Here is a 20919-nt window from a genome sequence, read left to right as displayed (position 1 = left end):
CTCCCAAAGAGCTTATAAGTGCCATGCAGACACTGGAAAAGAGTTCAGATCAAAGGAGTTCAGAAATGATTAGGAAGATCATTTTTGGAAAGTGTCAGAAGAGTGTGTTTGCAGAGGAAGACCATTCTAACCACAGGGGCAGGAAGAAAGGAGACATGCAGATGAGTTACTGTGAAAAGTCAAGTGCTGAGTCTAGTTAGTATGAGCTCTGTTTCATTTAAACACAGCTGTGTGTTGCCCACCCCAGGGGTTGCTACAGGAAGAATTCTTCCTTGAGGGAGAATTCTTCCCAGAATGCCCAAGCACGTAGACTGCAGAATGCCTGTACTGCTACATGGCTTTATGAAAATGCGGTACTCTCTTCTGTGCACAGGGACCAAGGCCATGACCTTTTTTCCTGCCTCACCTCCTTGAAGGTGTCTTGCAGCCCCACTTGCCTGGAGATAGCAATCTGCACACTCCACAGAGTTCAGGCAAATATGCCTGACTGCTCCGCAGATTATCAAAGGGAGCTCCTTAAGCCCCCCCACCCTTCATGTACACTAGTGAAGCAGTTGAACACAACATGAATCTGAATATTTTGGGTCTAATTCTTCACTACATTATCCTGATTTCACATTAGTGTAACTCTGATTTCAGTGCAGTTCCACTTGATGAAAACCAGAGTAACACAGCAGTGAATCAGAACCTTTTCCTTTAAGAAGTTCTTACAGTTTTTTTAAAATACAGCAGTGTTGTACAAAGACTTTGGAGATGACCATGATAATGTGGTCTGAATTACTTTCATCCTGTTAGCAGCGCTCTTACCCTGGTGGGAACAAAGACACAAATAAACAATAAAGCAAAGATGACTTCTGATGTAAGTGATATAAAGAAATAAAACGAGATTTTGGCCCTGCTTGAATGTTTTACGCTAGGAACTGGTTTTATATAGAGAACTTGTCACCGTCAGTTACATGATGCAATTACTTTTGGGCCAGATTCTGATCTTAGTTCCCCCCGTGTAAGTCCACAGTAACTAATGAAGTCAGGTGTAACTCAGATCGGGTCAGAGAGAGGCTCTCTGTATTCTGTTGGAGATTATGCAAAATGCCAATAATAGAACTCTTGTAATAAAATCCAATAAACATACCCTTAAAAAAAAAGTTAGATAAGACCAGGTATGTGTGTGAAGGAAATATGTGTAGGTCTAAAAAGAAGGAGGTTCATAAGGACCAAGAAGTACAGATCATATGTACATATCGTGTAGTATGTACTGAATATTGATTTTTTGGGGATAGAATTGTCCATAATGGACAATAGCCAGCATTAGGAGATTTCTGATGTTGGATTTCTCTACTGTATATCTTATTGTGAGCTTTATTGCCTCAAGTTATACAAACGAGTTTCATAATATAACAGTTGATGAGGCTTTTTTCATTTACTTATTGTCAAGGGGTGCCCTGCAAGTGGATATGACCCAGGATATGACAGAAGGGGTGACCCTGGATTACCAGGAATATCTGGACGCCAAGTAATTAAAAGAATTTATACTGTGCTATGTATATATTTTTTAAAAAGTAATGTATTATTGTTCTTAAATCAGAAAATAACTTCAGTTCTCAATGTGATATTGGGTTTATATTATAAAGGTGAGAGATAGATATAAAGTTATTCTTTCTATCGCTTTCAAAATTCAAATTTTCCCAAGCCAGGAGGGGTTAGTTTTGCTTACTAGGACTGGTGATGTTTACTGTATTTGTTAAGTGTATGGGAAAGGGAGTGAACAGTGAGGTGGCACCATTTGCAGATGAGACAGCATTAATTAGGGCAGCGGTTCTCAAACTTTTTTTTTGCGGACCACTTGAAAATTGCTGAGGGTCTCGGTGGACCATTCAGTGATCTTTCCAAATGTTGTTTGTACCATTAGCTAACCATTGTAAAGTGCTTTGGATAAAAGCGCTATATAAAAAACATAATAATTAACTTCTTTTGTTCTATAAATAAAAGCGCACAACTCATATTTTAATATCAGTCGTACCTTTCTAATGCAATGGATGTGCCCTCTCTCCCTCACTGCAGCAGCCACCGAGCTGGGCTGGGAAGAAGAGAGGTCTCTCCCCCACTGCAGCAGCCACAGAGCCGAGGCTGGGAAGGAAGCCCATCTCTCCCTGGCAGCCGCAGCCCTAGAGCTGGGGAAAATCACCTCTTTCTCTGGCTGCCGCAACCTTGCACATCCCAAATTCCCCCACCCCTCTTCTCGCACCACCCACCCCCCTCATCCCCCCAGAACCACCACCTCACCTTACATGTGCGTCCTCTCCAGGGTCCAGGCACCTAATTAGTGGAGCCACGCCTGCGGAGTTCCACTAATAGGTGGGTGGCCCTTCATCTCTCATGTGTGGCCACCCAGGCGCACACCTTAGAGGGAACTGTCCGCAGACCATCTGAATGGAGCTCGCGGACCACTGGTGGTTCACAGACCACAGTTTGAGAAGAAATATTCCATCTGGGTGGTTATTCCATAACTGTCCACAGAGGGTATGTCTAAACCGTAAGGTAAACTCAGGGTTTGATCTCAGGCTAAAGCCTGTTCTCTCTTCCATCTACATACAAATCGCACTAACCCAGGTCACGGACCCAGGGTGCCAAGACCCACGGGGTAGAGGGTTCGAGCCTCAGTCAAGCCGGGAGCCAGGGTTCAAGCCCTATTTTTTTGCAGTGTAGGTGCAGTCCCATTGGACTCATGTTCTGGGAGTCCACCAAAAGTATCCCACAATCCCATGGGCTGACTTTCTTTGTTGTCTGGACAGTCAAGTTTGGTGGACAGTCAGATTTTCTCATACTGCTCCACAAACAAAGGGCTAGAGTGGCTACATATTGAGAGGACACTAAGAAGTATGGGATAATCGTGGTTGGACTAAGGCCCACATAATGCTGTGTAGATCCTGGAGCCCCAGGTTGGGTCCCAGGGTCCAACAATTCCTAGCCTGGGGTTTCAAATGAGTGTAGATGCTCAAGCCCTAGGTTAACAAACCCGAGGTCTACTAACTCGAGTTCTACTAGCTCTGGGCTGACATTGCAATGTAGACATACCCTAAAGGACTGACGGCACCTTCCTTTGGATATGGCTGTTTTCACAGACAGGATTCAGGATTATTAGGAAGACTACTGGTTTGATCCAGGATTGCAGTTCTTTTGTTCATAAGCAGACCTGCCCAATTTATCGCAAATTTGACCAAGTAATATTTGTGAAATAGCTGTAATGATTTCAATGGAAAAACTGTAATTTTTCCATTGAGCGTTTTTGGTTCTATAGTAATAAAACCCATACTTAAAAGGTTATTTTTATCATTAATATAAAGACATTAAAAACAAAAGCCTAGCTTAAATAATATTTAACTGAAACATGAAAATAATAAAATTAAGAGATAACTTTGCTTCTATGACTGTAACTCACTCTCCAGTGCCCAGATATTTCCATGCATAGTGGATCATTTATATTCTTGCATTTTCTTAACATCAGGAAATTTATTCTCATTTCTTGTTTAATATAAAGGGTGAACCAGGTCCTCGAGGACTCCAAGGGCTAGTTGGACCACAAGGCCCTCCGGGATCTTCAGTGAGTATAAAATCAGTATATTTTTATGATTTAAGGCTGGGTGTTTCCAACGAGCCTAAGGGAGTTAGTCACCCATTTGCCAAGAATATGTGCCATTGACTCCTAAAGTTTGAAAATTCCATGAGTGTGTAAAATCTGTAAATTCATATGTCTGACAGATTTGTTTTTATTTTATTTTTTTATGTTTGCTAATTAAAGAATAGATTTTCAAGAGTAGCTTCAATTTGTGTGGACATAATTTTGCATCTTCAAATAATTGCACATATATTTTTTAAATTCACATTTAATTCCAGTTATACACATAGTGTTTGCACTTGCAAATCAGGTGTTTAGACATACTACTGATATTTGTATCCACAATGAATTGCAGGCGCAATAAATAAACCATGGCAAGACCTGGCTGAAAATCTGGCACCAGAAGCTTGATCCAGAACCCACTGAAGTAAACGGAAATACTCCCATTAACTTCAGTGGGCTCTGAATAAGGCCTTATATCAGGTCTGAGGATTCTACTATTTACTGTTTTACTGTTCTGTTTTTTTTCTTTTCATTTCATTTTGTTTTCTCTAGGGTGTTTCAGGGAGAATGGGACTTCCAGGACGTAAGGTATCCTGAGATTTGCTATAAAAATTAAAACTCTTAAATCTAATGTAACATCATTTTTTCATTCATTATTTATGGGTGCTTTTTAAAACAAGAAAAAAATAATGTTTTAAAAACTCTTTTGTAGGGTGTCATGGGGATTAAGATCATAGGAACCAAAGGAATACAGGTAACTATGTAATATAATTATAACATTAGAAAGTTTTGCTGTGGATTTCTTCTTACTATGATGAAATCTTTTGAAGAGGAAGTACCGTGAAGCAAAAATAATTTGCTCTATATACGTGAATGGAGAATCTTTGCAGACTGCTTTCACTGGAGTATGGGGACAAGGTAACATTAAAGGACAAACTGTCTTCACATAACTGAAAGATAGAAGCAGGCTAACAGTTTAAGAGGAAGCTTAACTTCTTGGAGCCAGTCGTCAGTATTTACTAATAAAAAGTAGTAATGTGGTTTACATTACATTAGCAATACAGTGTTTGGAAATCCTGTTCCTCCACTAGCCAATTGAATAATAAATAAAGTTGAGTTGAATAATAAATAAACTAATAACAGCTGTCATTCTTAGATGCTCTGATCCTGCCTTTTTAAGTGTTCATCTTTGTGGTGCTTTCTGAAACTCCAAGAATATCTTCCAAGAAAACCTCAAGTGTTATACCATAAAAATAGGATGTTTTGTCACTCACACTATTATATCACCCCATGATCAAATGTGCCTCAATGCAAATTACAAGTGACCATAAGCAAATGTATTGTCTCATAGACCCCAATCTTGCAATTGGATCCTGGCAAGTGGAGCTTTACATCCGTGAGGAGTCCCAGCTTAGTCATTGGAGTCCTCATGAATGCAATTATTTGTCTGTGCAGATCTGATTACAGGAGTTGGGCACACTGAAATTAATGTTAGTTATGTAATCACCTAGCTGGTAAACATATTTATTGAAATTGTCTTGGCTAAATTCCTAAAAATGGAACTGATGACCTCAGGTGACCTTGACTCTTCCAAATTCTAGCTAGCTAGCCTCACAGAAGACATTACTATATTTCTTGTAAATTGTTACTGATAACATACGCAAAATAACACATGAATGGCTGAAAGCTGTTTAAAATGCCTGCTGATGGTTTTTAGGATTTTTTCTGTTCTCAGCAGCCCTCAGTGAAAGAGTGCACTAAAATTCCAACATTTTAGGTCAAATGTGAAAGCTGATTGTGTGAGGCAGCAATCTATTACAGCCATCTATCTGTATTCTATTAGGCTGCAGTCTTTAAAAGAATTTAGCAAAGGGACTGTGTTTTTACTAACAGGTTAACGTCATCAGAATGGGAGAAGAACTCCAACTGCTATGAGGAGAGATTCTTTAAAAAACGATTAGGGAGAAAGTGATGCTATATTGGTTTTGTGGAAACTGCATTGGAAACAACATTTATATCTGTGAGCTATTACTAGATACTGTGATGTCAATAAACATACACACCTCTACTCTTCTGCTTGTAGAAAAGACAGAAATAACATTGAAAGTCATACACTTTCTGTGCGTCTTTTTAAGTGAAGGGGTGGGTGAATAAATAATTGTATCTACAGCAAACAGGGAAAGATTAAGAATGAGCTCTCAAAACTGGATACTCTCATAAAAAAACAACCTTCCACACAAACTTCCTCGTGGCTGAACTTTACAAAAACTAGACAAGCCATTTACAACACATGCTTTGCTTCTCTACAAAAGAAAAAGGACACTAAACTATCTAAACTACTACATGCCACAGGGGGCCACAACAGTGGTTCCCTTAACCCACCCAGCAATATTGTTAATCTACCCAACTATACTCTTAGCCCAGCCGAAGAATCTGTCCTATCTCGGGGCCTCTCCTTCTGCCCCTCCACCCCCATGAACATGATACAGTTCTGTGGTGACCTAGAATCCTATTTTCAACGTCTCTGGCTCAAGGAATATTTCCAACACACCTCTGACAACATACTAACCCACAGAGACCTTCCTACCAAGACTACAAAAAGAAGGATTCTGGGTGGACTCCTCCTGAAGGTCAAAACAACAGACTGGACTTCTACATAGAGTGCTTCCACCGCGTGCTCGGGCTGAAATTGTGGAAAAGGAGCATCACTTGCCCCATAAACTCAGCCGTGCAGAACACAATGCCATCCACAGCCTCAGAAACAACTCTGACATCATAATCAAAAAGGCTGACAAAGGAGGTGCTGTCGTCATCATGAATAGATCGGAATATGAACAAGAGGCTGCTCGGCAGCTCTCCAACACCACTTTCTACAAACCATTACCCTCTGATCCCACTGAGGGTTACCAAAAGAAACTACAGCATTTGCTAAAGAAAATCCCTGAAAAAGCACAAGAACAAATCCGCACAGACACACCCCTGGAATCCCGACCTGGGGTATTCTATCTGCTACCCAAGATCCATAAACCTGGAAATCCTGGACACCCCATCACCTCAGGCATTGGCAAGGACAGCAGGATTGTCCGGCTATGTAGACTCCCTCCTCAGGCCCTACGCTACCAGCACTCCCAGCTATCTTCGAGACACCACTGACTTCCTGAGGAAACTACAATCCATCGGTGATCATCCTGGCCACTATGGATGTAGAAGCCCTCTACACCAACATTCCACACAAAGATGGACTACAAGCCGTCAGGAACAGTATCCCCGATAACGTCACGGCAAACCTGGTGGCTGAACTTTGTGACTTTGTCCTCACCCATAACTATTTCACATTTGGGGACAATGTATACCTTCAAATCAGCGGCACTGCTATAGGTACCCGTATGGCCCCACAGTATGCCAACATTTTTATGGCTGACTTAGAACAACGCTTCCTCAGCTCTAGTCCCCTTATGCCCCTACTCTACTTGCGCTACATTATAGACATCTTCATCATCTGGACCCATGGAAAAGAAGCCCTTGAGGAATTCCACCATGATTTCAACAATTTCCATCCCACCATCAACCTCAGCCTGGACCGATCCACTTCCTGGACACTACAGTGCTAATAAGCGATGGTCACATAAACACCACCCTATACCGGAAACCTACTGACCGCTATTCCTACCTACATGCCTCCAGCTTTCATCTAGACGACACCACACGATCCATTGTCTACAGCCAAGCTCTACGATACAACCGCATTTGCTCCAACCCCTCAGACAGAGAAAAACACCTACAAGATCTCTACCAAGCATTCTTACAACTACAATACCCACCTGCTAAAGTGAAGAAACAGATTGACAGAGCCAGAAGAGTACCCAGAAGTCACCTACTACAGGACAGGCCCAACAAAGAAAATAACAGAACGCCACTAGCCGTCACCTTCAGCCCCCAACTAAAACCTCTCCAACGCATCATCAAGGATCTACAACCTATCCTGAAGGACAACCCATCACTCTCACAGATCTTGGGAAACAGGCCAGTCTTTTCTTACAGACAGCCCCCCAACCTGAAGCAAAAACTCACCAGCAACCACACACCACACAACAAACCACTAACCCAGGAACCTATCCTTGCAACAAAGCCCGTTGCCAACTGTGTCCACATATCTATTCAAGGGACACCATCATAGGGCCTAATCACATCAGCCACACTATCAGAGGCTCGTTCACCTGCACATCTACCAATGTGATATATGCCATCATGTGCCAGCAATGCCCCTAGGCCATAGAGTATTAACTTTATTTGAATCATCTTTCTTTTTATTTTCAGGGTGAACCTGGATCAACAGGACCCCCTGGGCCCCCAGGAACAGTTATTGTGACATTAAGCGAACCAGATCATATGAAGGTAGTAAAATAATTATTTATAAACCAACTTGTGTGTTTTACCTTGAGCCACATTTGCTTTGGGTCATATACACAGTTGCTTTGCTCTGGGTCACAAGACAGAAGTTTCTCAGTATTTATACTGTTGGTATTTTATATTTATTCTATTTTCTCCTTCAGAGCCCAGCCCCCTCCTAAGCACACCTTCATATGTCATATAGAATGATACAGGGCAGCTTAGACATACGGCCTCTTTCCATCCACATCCTTATATTCCATGCACCCCCCACACATTAAAAATGAAATTCCTCTCAACTTTTTGTCGAACATGTGTCGAACCAATAGAACATTGAGAGGTTGTGCATTGAATGAGACTGTCTTGGCAGTTGAAAGGACAGTCTTGTGACTGAATCACTGGTCTGGGACTCAGGAGGTTTAGATTCAGTTCCCAGTTTTGCCACAGACTTTCTGCATGACCTTGGGCAAGTCACTTGAACTCAGTTCAGAGTTAGGTGCCTAACTTGCTTAGGCACTTTTGAAAATCCCACTAGGTACCTAAATAGCTTTGAAAATCTGGCCCTTAATGCCTCATTTCCATATCTGGAAAATGGAGATAATAATATTTTCTTTCTCCCACTCTTTGTCTTCTCTATCTAGATAACAAGCTCTTCTTATTATATGTTCATACAGCAGTGATAGATGAGGCAACAATACCAATATGCACATGTGCACAGTGCCAATGGGATGTTAGTGATCATTTGTAAAAAGCCTGTTGTGGAGACAAAAAACAGTGGGTATGTGCAAAATAGAACACTTTCAACTTGGCCAAACCAAATGGATTTTCAGTAGACTGAGAAAGGCTGTGTTGACCTATAGCCCATGTCCCTGACAAATTTCAAGTTTTTATCCCAAATCACTGAGGCCCAGATCCTCAAAGGTATTTATTAGGCACTGATATCCGATTGAAATCAGTGGGAGTTAGCCACCTAGATACCTTTGAAGGTCTGAGCCTGAGTCACTAGAGCTGTTCCAAAAAGGCTCACAAAAATATTTTTATACAAGTAAAAGTGTATTTTTCCCCCTTTTCACTTGAAAACAATTAAACTGTTTTTGTTCAAACTTTCCAAAAAAATTGTACTCAGGTTAAGAACAAACCTGGAAAATTTCAGCCCAAGAGGCAAACATCTGAGAAAATGATTGGTCCCTTGATTTGCAAATGGCAAATCACCTCAATCACAGATAGTGATAAAAATTGCCAACTTTTCTACCTGCTTAATCAGGCTACTAACATTATCTCTGCCTTACCTAGATCAAGCTTTTAATTTGTTTAATTAAAATGTGTTTGTAATTTTGGGTTTCCCTGTGTATAAAACACCTAAGAGTTTTTTTGGAGGCACTGAAAAATCTGAAAGACTAAATAAATATTTTATTTTGTTGTGACAGGACTTGAAAGGAGAGAAAGGAGAGAAAGGATCAAGGGGTCTCCCAGGACCTGTTGGGTCATTGGTAAGTGATCAAAGTAAATCTCTCAAAATCCAGGACCTTCATACAGCATCACATTCACATGGAAAATGTTGCTATTCGGAGTCCGTATTTATACTCCTTGGTCTAGCCATCAATTAAGATCTATTAACAGAAGCTGTAATCAGACTTCATTGTACAAGGTAATAAAATAATACAAAATGGATTAAGGTGCAGAAATGTGAATCTGAAAATATGTGTGGATTTGTTACAGGGTTTTCCTGGAGATTTTCAAAGTCAAAAAGGTGACCCAGGAGAGCCTGGCCCACAGGTACGTGTGAAAAGTTAAACACTTTAAAGTGTCATTCTTCTCTGAAAACATTTCTGTGTTATTGTGGAGATCCAGCTTTGTCTTTCAATGACTTCCAGAGCAAATTTACTAGGCTTTTAGGTGAAAAGAGATTTTTGTCCAGTGAACTCAACCTGGAATCTGAAAGTCAAGTGAGTATTCTTTCTGGCACATGCTTCCTGAGCTGTACTTAAAGCTCAGTTGAGGACGCACTTCTGCATATCATAGAGCAAAGGTTCTATGGTTGGAACTTGGTCAACAGTTCTGTTATGATGCATGAGCCAGAAAGGAATCCTGCTCACTCTCCAATCGATGCAGTGACTGTGCAATGCTAGCAGGAGTAAAGATATTTTAAGTAGACATATTTTTGTCAATTAAGGCAGAAGACATGACTCTCAATACATTCCACTCCAACACGTCTGTGGAGAAAGGAGCCATATTTAGTTACTTTTCTTACCATATCAGTACTTCATACAGTTTCAAAGGACTGACTCCAGTGTTTGAAATATTGCATGTAAATAATAAGACTGATAGCAATGAAGGTATAATGAGGTTAAGTTTATCTCTGCACATTTTGAAAAGAGTTTAATAGACAGGTGTGAATGCAAGATTTTATAATATTTGTAGGAAGCATATAGATTTGAGAAAAAACAGGAAATGTATTCAAAGAATCAGTTATCAGCCTTTGAGCCTGCTAATTTTGTATCACTTACTTATGGTGTGATCCTGCAGCCCTTCCTCACATCAAAGTCTCATGGGCTTCAATAGCTTTAATTATATGAGTAACAACTGCAAGACTGGGCCTGTAATGTGCTTAGATTGAATTTATGATGATTATGGGGTTCTCTGAGATCCTCTGATGAAAGATGCTATTTACAGTAATTTGCTATATTATTTTTATAAAAAGGTAAATTATGAAAAATCTCTTTTCTGTTTAACTTCTTAGTGCAAAATAGTAAATATTTATGTTGCCCAACAAGTCAGAGCTTCTCATGATTCCTCCTCAGCCTCCGCTGCTTCTTCCCTTCACTGTCTCTTCTTCACAAGTGCACTTGTGATGGCCACCCTCTTGGCCAACACTGTGAGGCTTGAACCAGGGGGCTCCAGAGCTAAAAGCATGAGGGGTTACTCCTTCAGCTAAAGAGCCAAGCCTCTGCTGGGAGCTGTAACAACTCACTTCCTCTGTGAATTGTCACTAAGAGGGCCCTGAACACAAACACACCAGAGGGTACATGCTGTCCTCTCAGACTTGCAATCTCAGTGTCATCCTTGACTCCTCGCTCTCCTTCCGTTCCCACATACTATTTCTTGTTAAGTCCTGTCATTCTTTCAGTATTCCCCTCTTCTCTCTAGTGCAAGTGCTCATGCCTTGGCCATCTTTTGCCATGTAATCTTTTCCCCTCTTCAGTATATCCAAAAGCTGCTGCTAAACTGAACTTCCTCCCCTACTGCTCTGACTGACTCACTTTCCACCCACCTTTTATTCTTTCACTGACTCCTCTCTTTCTTGCATCAAGTTCAAGCTCCTCATGCTCACCTTCAAAGTGCTAAATAACCTCTCGTTTGCCTACATCTCTCCTCCTGTTTCCTCCTATTCTCCTTCTGCACACACACTCTTCCTAGGCCTCTCTTTTTAATTATTGTTAATATTTTTTATATTTATACTGCAGTAGAAATTAGAGACCAACCAATCCAAGGCTTTGTTGTGCCAAACTCTGTACATACACATAGAAAATTACAGTCTCTGCCCCAAATAATTTAGTTGTCTTCTTCTTCAACTCTTACTTTGACACTTTATTTCCTGCTTGCACTATGTTCGGAACAGTCTCCCAATTCTTTTTCACCAAATGGCTGCTCTCACTTTTCTCCTTTTCAAATCATTCCTTAAACCCATTTCCTGCACTCATCTTTTCTACCTTATTTCCTCAGCTGTCTCCTTTATCAGAGCTGTTATCTTGTTTACTGTCTTGTCTTTTGTTTACCTCACTTCAAAGGGAATCCTGCAGGTCAGTGGGACTCTGCTGGTGAAAGAGGCAGCATTTACCACTCCTTTGTAGGATTATTAACTCTTCAGTCTGAGGAATGTTTTACTCTGTGTTTTGTAAAGTTCTGTGTACGCTGGCGGAGCTATAAGTGATTAGCAACAATAATGTACATTTTAAAATAACTTAAATCTCTGTCCTAGAGCCGTAGGGATAGAAAGCACAGACATGAGTGCAGAATTTAGCCATTTCTTCTCCAGAATGCAGCATTACTCGTGACCTTTTTGTGATTGTGCACTTTTTTTTTTTTTTTTTTTGGTAGGGTAACCCTGGAAAAGATGGTACCCCCGGTCCACATGGCTTTCTGGTAATGAAGACACCTTTTAATTGTTCTGTTATATTAATAAGAGCTGCGTAAGTGTGACAGGATTGTATCTCTGTGTTACAGCTCTTCTCTACTTCGATTTGTACTTGAAATGTACATCTGAATACATTTTGGAACTGTATTCCTATACACCAAGCTTTGGGCCAGAGATCCAGGCACAGAGGGGATGCTTTGCATGCAGTCTTCCCTGCAGACAGGGGGCCCGGCTGCCTCTGTAGCACTCTTTTCCCTCCAGACCCTACACAGACCAGCACTGTGTTTGAGATAGGGCAGCCTGGGCAGTCTCTAGGGAGGAGTATTTGGGCTGGGGAGATTCACGTTGTCCTCCATGCAGCTCTGTTAAAATGAGTCAGAAAAGAAAATACAGCTGATAATGTGCTATCTTATCCGCTTCAAAACCCTTGGGAGTCGTGGGAGCAACCGCAATCAGAGATGTCCCAGTAGCAAAGCTTCAAATGGGCTACAGTGCACTGAGGGGAGGCCCTGAGGTGGCTATAGCCAGTATGGGATAGAGGGCCTCCATGCAGATGTACTTGTCCTTCTGCAGATGTCGCTTGATCTGCCAGATTTGAAGGTTGGGCTTGTAGGCATGTAAACCCCTCCCTCAATAGGATGATGTGGGGAGATCTCCATACAGGAATTCTCACAGGGATTTCCTCTCCCTGAGCCACTCACGCTCTTTTTTCCAGCAGTAGGAATGATCTAGGCTTTTAATGTCAGATTTTATGTATGAAATAGGTAGAAGACTAATCCCTAATAATAATTCTGTTCTCTCATCTACAGGGAGAGAAGGGTGAACATGGCTACGCAGGATTGCCTGGCAGAGCAGGCACTAAGGTAATTACGTAATATCCTTGTTATTTTGGGGTTGGGTTTTCTTGTTTGTTTATTGGATTTTGGCTCATATATCACTAGACATACAGTGTTCATGCAGTGACATGGCAAAAAATGACAGTAAGTGAAATAATTGAATAAACACCATAAATAGCGATCCACTCAGCTCTACTTAATATGAAGTTCATCTTAGAGATCTGTCGGATTAACATATAGTTGATATTCAAAACGCTGTGAAGGCTTGTGAGTAATTTGTTTTTAATGTATCTAACTGTTGGCCCATTTCTGTTTTCTCATGCAGGGGAGGAAAGGAGACATTGGCCCACCAGGATTTCCTGGTCCCGTAAGTGCAAATTATGCTTGGATTAACATAGTAGTGTCATGTTTTTTAAATGTTCAAATAAAAGTAATCCCCATGGTGCCATGACTAAAGCACTGCTGACTCAAAATACGGAGTCAGTGGGGCTCTCGCCCCGTGTGCAGAGCTCATTGCAGGAATGGACCGTGAGAAGCATGCACCTCATTCATTTCAACTGGAGAGTTAATTGTCATGAAACAGCCATGAAAGTTCACAATAGTTACATTTCCAAAGTGACACCATAATCATGTCTAGAACAATTGCTGCTAGTTTTTAAATATCAAAAGGCTTTGCAAACTAGAAGCAAAATCATCTCATTGATGCATGCATGCTGTTTCTGACTTTCCTAGAAGCCCGTGTACATGTCTGAGGGCAGCCTTTGACTCCAGTTGCTTACACGCAGTTCTTTTTTAAAACATTAACCTGTTTGTATCATCTGGCTTAGCAAGAGCTTTGTACAAAATAAATAAATTAATAAATGAAAAATATTTGTGAGCTTCAAGCTCAGCCTCTGACATTTCTTTAATTTCAGGGCTAATATTCATGTTATGTTGTGTGATTTATATGTGACTCACTATACTGAGTGTGGTTAGGCAATGGTGATCACTATTATCTGGCCACTGTTGAATGAAATACATACAATGGTTTGAAAGGTGGCTGATGTTCAACTTTGTTTATTCACCTGGAAAATAATCCACCAAGGAGCAATAACTTATTGTTGTCTCTAAGTTCCAGTTTTGCTCATGCACATGTTTCATGCAAACTTGGTAGCACTGTACTATTATCATTAATGGGAACATCCATCCTTTATGTACATCCTTTATGTACATGTAATACATGTAATACTGGCTTAATGTTTGTGAATGTCTCCAACTTGCAGCTTGCCCCAGTGACTATACTCACAGATGAAAGAGTTCTCCTTAAGTGCAAGTAGTGCTGAAAGTCCCAGGACTGTCTGCATGTATGTGGCCATCGCTCATTACACATGTATAGATCCTAACTTCAAATACAGTGGCTTGTGAACAATTATTGTGGAATTAGCAATGAGCAAACACAAGGTCTCATGATGTCATAAGGTCAAAAGAATGGGCTAGGTCCCAATATTTCTCCCAACAGAACAGCCAGTCTGGAAATAATCAGTATTGTTTTAGCCGCTGTTTAGCGTCACCCAGCCTCTCCATACCCTGTGTCTTTCAAGTAAACTGAAGGACCCTGACAAATACAGGAACCTCCCTCTGCCTACATGAGCTGGGGTTTGAGAGTTAATGGAAGAAATCAGATGTATGTGAAAGCAAATTACTCATGTCAAGCACTCGTTATGGGAGACTGCCTTTCTCTTTAGTATTACTGTTCTTTCTCTCTCGCTTTCTCTTTTAAGACAAAGTATTATGATGAGGTGGCTGGTGAAAAAGGAGATGAAGGATATCCAGGACCCCCAGGACTTAAAGGTCAACCTGGCATACCTGGTGAGAGAGCTTTGAAAACTATAAACATAATAGAAAAAGAAATCTATGCCAGGGCTTGATCATGCAGAGCACAGGGAGGAAGAGTTGTCACAAGGACCCTGAGCCTGCACTCATGAGAGTGCCACTGTACAGCCACCAAATTACTGCCATCAAGTAGTAGAAGTGAGACCGAAGAGGCTCATAGCTAAGTGCCCGACTTGTATTCTGAGCATCACAGTGAAGGCCATATTCAGAATATGAGAGAAGGGACACAAGGACCCTGACACTTACTTCTGTTCTTTTCACCCTTATTTGTGTGCCCCTGCTCACACTCTTACTGGAACACATCATCATCAGCATCAACACATCTTTGCCGCACACCAGGCAAGAAATTGAAAGATGAAGGCCATAATCCCTAGGAAAGGGCATTTATTTCACACTAATTTTCATTATCTTTTTCCCCATTGTATCATCCTGATTTTAATGCATGCCATTTGGAAATGGTAAAGGCATCAGTTTGTTTTTTTTTAATTTGGTACTGCTATAAAATGAAAATATACTGGCAAAAATCAAAAACAAACCCTGATCAGTTTGTCATTCAGGACACATCACAGTGTAGTGAAGGGTTTGTGTGTTAAACTCTGACACCATAGATGCAATTTGTTTGCCTTGTATCCATCCTCACCAACCCTGACTTTATTCTTTAGAGCCCAAATCCTGTAAATGTTTATACATACAAGTGGTCTCATAGAGTTCAATGGGGGCTACTCACCTGTATAAAGTTACTCATGTTACTGAAGTCAGTGGGAATTGAGGGCACCGAATACCTTGCAGGGGTGCTCAACATTATTAGTTAACTATTAGTAATGGTCTGATCCCACGACTGTTGTGCACATAAAACTCTCATTGCATGTCAGTGGCAGTTCTTTGTGAAACAACTACAGGACTGGACAAATGACAAATCCCTATTAGGCAAAATCAGATTAAAAACTCAGAGTTCAAAATATGTGTAAAATTTTGTTTTTTAAGTCAAAATTGCTATTCAGCCTTATTATACAATCCAGCGTGTAGTTAAAAACAGCAGCACAGGTATTTGAATAGTGAAAATCCAATGTATACAGTGGTTTAATTCAGATTTTTAATATATTGCTTTTGCAGGGCCAAGAGGTCCCCTAGGTGTGACAGGAAGACCAGGTATGTGTCATGAACTGACAGCACGCTAAAAAGCCTAATGCAGTATTCGTTTTGATTATTTTACTTAGTATTGTGAAGGCAGTGATCATTTCTCATGTATGTCTACACTGGTGTGCATACCCGAGTACTAGATCATGTGCATGCAGGTGTAATCCAGGCAAGCCTATCTGAGAGTGCACCTTTGTTGTGCTGGTCACACATAGAAAACCACATCCACACTGCTGCTCTGGGTACCTGAGTTTAGTGCTACCGTTTTAGGGGTCATATTCCAGTATTCTTTCCATCAGATGGAGCCACTCCAGGAACTGATCTGTGGTGTGTTCTTGGTACCATGTTCCTTTCCTTCCTGAACCCCTGTGCAGAAGACGTTTTTCCCCACCTTCTTACATTTACCAGTGGCACTTCCAGGTCATGTCACCTCTCACTTCTGTCTGGTCAAAACAGGGTCAAAGTCATGATCCTTTGGAGGAGCTGCTCCTGCACCTGCTCCTTCTGTGGGTGAAATGTTTATGCAGTGGCGTAGGTGCTCAGCGAGATGCTGGATTGCATTTCAGGAGCATTTTCTGAGATGTCAAAACCAGCAGGACTTGGGGGATGAGAATAATTAATTCATGGCAGGCTGGACAGACATGAAGAATGCTCCTCTTGCCAGAAAATTCCCTTGGTTTACCAACGCTTCTAGTGCAGGAGAAGTAGCACGGTGTGGCGTGATCACATCTTCTTGCAGACTTGGGGAACCAGCAGTGGCTCCAGAACTTCCGCATGAGGAAAGAGACCTTCATGGGGCCATGTGAGGAACTAGCACCAATCCTCCGGTGCCTGACCACTTGATGAGGAAATTTTTAGTGTGGCAGTTCTCAAACTGTGGGTCGGGACCCCAAAGTGGGTTGCAACCCCATTTTAATTGGGTCACCAGGACTGGCATTAGACTTGCTGAGGCCTGGGCCCAAAGCCCGAGCCCCACCACCCGAGGCTGAAAAGTCCTAGGGTGGTGGGGCTCAGGTTACAGGCCACACGCCTGGGGCTTAAGCCCTTGGGCTTCTGCTTTGGCCCCCTGCCCTGAGCGGTGGGGCTTGGGCTTTGGCTTTAGCCCCCCATGCGGGGTGTTGGGGCTCAGGCTTCAGTCCCGCCTCCTGGGGTCATGTAGTAATTTTTATTGTCAGAAGGGGGTCGCAATGCAATGAAGTTTGAGAACCCCAGCTTAGTGGTACGGACAGCTAGAGGTACATAGCAAACTGCTTTGGTGTTGGCAAGTCAGCTGTTGGGGTTGTGAGAATGGAGGTTTGTGAAGCAATTAATTGTGTGGTTTACCCACTGGTGGTGGACATAAGAAATGTTCCTGAAGTAATAGCTGGCTTTCAGAGGATGGGGGACCCAAACTGTGCTGGGGCACCCAAATTCTACTAGGTCCATCAATGGCACTCAGTTGCCCATAGTTTGCCCGACAAAAGGGGCTAGTGAGTATGTGAACCACAAAGGATACTATTCCATCATTCTTCAAGGCTTGGTTGACCACAGAGGCAGGTTCTTAAACACTAACACTGGAAGTACGGGAAAGGTTCACGATGCCAGGGGGTTGAGGAGATTTGGCTGGTACTTAAAGGGGGAAGCAGAGACTTTATTCCCAACAAACTATATGGTTATGAAAGATGTATCTGTGACAATAGTTATTATGGGGGACTCCACATACCTGCTTCTGCCATGGCTCATAAATAAGGCTGCAAGTCTGTCATGGAGGTCACAGAAGTCACGGCTTCTGTGACTTTTCAGGACCTACGTTACTTCTGCTACGGCAGTGCAGCTGATCCCCTGGCTGCCTGAGCAGCTGGAGCAGCCCCAGGACCAGATGCATGGGCTGCTGCTCGACCCCAGGCAGCTTGCCCCGGGTGCCGCTGAAGCAGCAGCGGTCCCAGGTGCTGCCCCGCGCCACCCCACCCCCACCCTGCAGAGCAGCCACAGGACCCCGAGTGGTCCCCCTTCCCCAGCAGCACCCTGGAGCCTGCCAGAGCAGCAGCAGCACGTTGGAGCCCACCAGAGCACCTAAGATTTAGTCACAGGTATTTTTAGTAAAAGTCATGGACGGGTCACAGGCCGTGAACTTTTGTTTATTGCTCGTGACCTCTCCATGACTTTTACTAAAAATATCCGCGACTAAAAGGTAGCCTTAGTCATGAAACTGTATAGTGATGTCAGGGCCCTGGGAAAAGGGAATTCAATTTCGAGCTCAGCAGCTGCAGGATGGTAGTGGAATGTGCCATTGATAGGCTTAAGGCTACATGGCGCTGCCTTCAAACACGTCTGGATCCCAGTGTGCTCAGTGCCATTTATATAATCATGATCTGCTGCACACTGCACAATATCAGTGAGGCAAAAGGCAAGTATTTCCACATGGAGTTGGCTCAGGACATTGCTTGTATGCAAGCCCAGTACAGGCAACCAGCTCCATACTGGTGCTGGGTCCAGACTTGCAAGGGAAATAAGGGTTGATAGATCCTTGCAGTGCCGGGAGAAAGAGGATGATGTCTGACTTGTGCTGCTATTGGGGGGCACTTTGGTAGCCTTTTGTAAATCTGCTTTAACCTTAAATGAAGGTACATGCCAAAATTGATACAGGCCACAAGAGGCTTTTTATTATTTTAGTTTTATCTGATTTGCACTTGCTGGGATTGTCACTGTGCTTGTCACAGTTCACGCCGGTATATAATTCATTTTAACCGTTTTCCTGGAATGTGTTTACCGGTTGGGATGGGGACAGTTGAAGTAATTGCGTGATTGTTCGGATTATCACCCCGTAAGTGATTGCCCCAATTCACCCACTATGGAACCCCTCTAAACAGATTTCCTGAAGTGTGTTTGTAACATGGGGTGGAGTTGGTGCTGGGGACAGTTGCGGTCATTGGCGATTTGTTTGTTTGGATTTTGCTTGTGACTTTCCTGAAGTGTAATAAAGAAATTACAAAATTTCTCATTTTTTCCCTTTGATTGATAATATAGTAAATATTTGTAAAATTTTCACCCTTGTTCAAGTCCCAGAACTTCCTGTACTGCTGTTTTAAGTCTTCATTCTTTTTCGGCACTGAGCGCAGAATGGTCAATGCCATACTCCACCAGCCTTCTAGAAACATGAGTGTTTATGGGGCTGTCCTTGCTGCACCAGGTAAAACTGTGCTGCCAGCTGCACTCCTGCCAGATATTTATTAAAATTCTAGAGTCCTTCTAGAGCCAACTAGGGCTAAAGGGGGCTCCACATGGCCTGGGCTAGGGTTCAAACCAATGAAAGGGGAGGGTGAGGGACCAGTCAGCTCCCTGCCTGCTCAAGATAGCCAGTGAGTGGCCAGGGACTCTAAAAGAGAGGGGCACTTCAGTTTCCCCTCAGCATATGTTCTCCTCCCCTGTTCAACTGGAGCTGTCCCCATCAATTTTCCTACCTGTTGAGGCAAGTGGGTGGTATTTTCAGCTGTAGTAAGCTTTGGAGACTGCAGCATCCTACTTCCAATGCATACTGGGGGAGTGAGGAGAACTTGATACCTGGAAGGGCAGAAAGATATGGGTACAGGGAATTGTGGGCATGGGAGTGGAGAACTACTGAGATTTGAGACCTAGTTACTGCGCCTTCACCACATCAACCTGCAAAGTTGGATGGTTACAGCTGACCGGAGCACAAACTCACACCTTCAAACGAGCTAACTAGCTTGGGATCTATCCATCCTGAGATGCACGTTTCAGGTGTTTTGAGTGTGGACAAGGTTGGGGGCAGGGGAGGGTTGAGCATATCCTCACTCCTGGATACATGTGAAGTCGGCAGTGTACATATACCCTAAATGGCCAAAACTCAACACACATTTGAATGATAGAAACAAAAGTTCTAACGTGCTACACCTTCCCGTGTTACAGAACACAATTTTAAAAAACTCTTATTAGCTCTATAGGTTCATCTAGGATCCTGAAATTAAATAACAGTTTTATCTTTTGTTAGGTGTATCGAGACCTGGCATAAATGGTCCACAAGGATATCCAGGACTGAAAGGAATTAAGGGAGAGAGAGGACAGCCTGGCATGAATGCTGTGGGATCTCCAGGACTTCATGGGTTTCCAGGCAGACCTGGCTCTGTAGGATCACCAGGTCCTCCAGGACAGCCAGGTACAGCATAGAACTTGTGTAACTGTATATATAATGGGCCAGATTATGGTTTCAATTACACTGCTACAAAGACAGCGTTATTTCAACATCTGTGGAGATCAGAAAGCTGGCCTAGTGTCTTAACACTTCATGAGAAGTGACTTCTTGAGAATACTCTGAATAGCCTGGTTGAATGGGATTTCCAAAGAGCAAACGTGATGTGCATTATTAACAGAAACATTGCGTGTAACAAGGTGCTGGGTTCCATTATTATTCTGAGATTCTGTACAAAAAATGTAAGGACTTTCCAGCAATACAGGGGAGTTGGACTTTCTGTACATGGGTGACAGTATACATCTACTGCACAGTGAGGAAGAAAAAATAGGTATGAAGAACACTCTGGTGATGTTAAAGGAAAGCCTATTTGTGTGGTTGACATTTCCAAAATTTCAGTAAATCTGGAACAGTAAATTCAACAGGACCCAATTCAAACCCTATTGAAATCAATGGCAAAGCTCTTACTGACTACAATGGGCTTTGAAGCAGTAATTCTGTGTTAGAATATGCCCCTTGCAATGCTAGTAAGTGAGAAATGGGTGATCAGCTGAGTAAGTGCAGGTTATAAAATTTGAGGAAGATGCAAACTCAGTGGGATTCAGATGGGTGTGCAACACAGAACAAATTTTTTATTCGAAGTAGCAATTCATGGTAAAGCCAAATAAAGAGTACTTTGTTTTATAAACAGTAGGGCTTTGTAATTTTGTTTTAGCCCAAGTGTTACTGGTGGAAATACGTTATG

General features: G+C 42.3%; 1 protein-coding gene across 3 annotated transcripts in view; it reads left to right on the top strand.

Moving 5' to 3' along the window:
• The window catches only part of COL4A3 (collagen type IV alpha 3 chain), a 104172-nt gene that overhangs the window by 36507 nt on the left and 46746 nt on the right, over nucleotides 1–20919 (top strand). For all 3 annotated transcript variants that reach the window (XM_043522343.1, XM_043522342.1, XM_037909097.2), the window contains exons 9-21: nucleotides 1436–1513; nucleotides 3539–3601; nucleotides 4172–4207; nucleotides 4332–4373; nucleotides 7937–8014; nucleotides 9436–9498; nucleotides 9728–9784; nucleotides 12107–12151; nucleotides 12953–13006; nucleotides 13305–13346; nucleotides 14740–14827; nucleotides 15965–16000; nucleotides 19977–20141. In XM_043522343.1, the coding sequence (XP_043378278.1) occupies nucleotides 1436–1513; nucleotides 3539–3601; nucleotides 4172–4207; nucleotides 4332–4373; nucleotides 7937–8014; nucleotides 9436–9498; nucleotides 9728–9784; nucleotides 12107–12151; nucleotides 12953–13006; nucleotides 13305–13346; nucleotides 14740–14827; nucleotides 15965–16000; nucleotides 19977–20141 (847 nt within the window). The remainder of the gene's footprint in view (nucleotides 1–1435; nucleotides 1514–3538; nucleotides 3602–4171; nucleotides 4208–4331; nucleotides 4374–7936; nucleotides 8015–9435; nucleotides 9499–9727; nucleotides 9785–12106; nucleotides 12152–12952; nucleotides 13007–13304; nucleotides 13347–14739; nucleotides 14828–15964; nucleotides 16001–19976; nucleotides 20142–20919) is intronic.

Source organism: Chelonia mydas, chromosome 9 (genome assembly GCF_015237465.2).
Source record: "Chelonia mydas isolate rCheMyd1 chromosome 9, rCheMyd1.pri.v2, whole genome shotgun sequence".
Lineage (NCBI taxonomy): Eukaryota > Metazoa > Chordata > Testudines > Cheloniidae > Chelonia > Chelonia mydas.
Note: the sequence above shows the minus strand (reverse complement) of the source record. Positions and strands in the feature narration are given on the sequence as shown.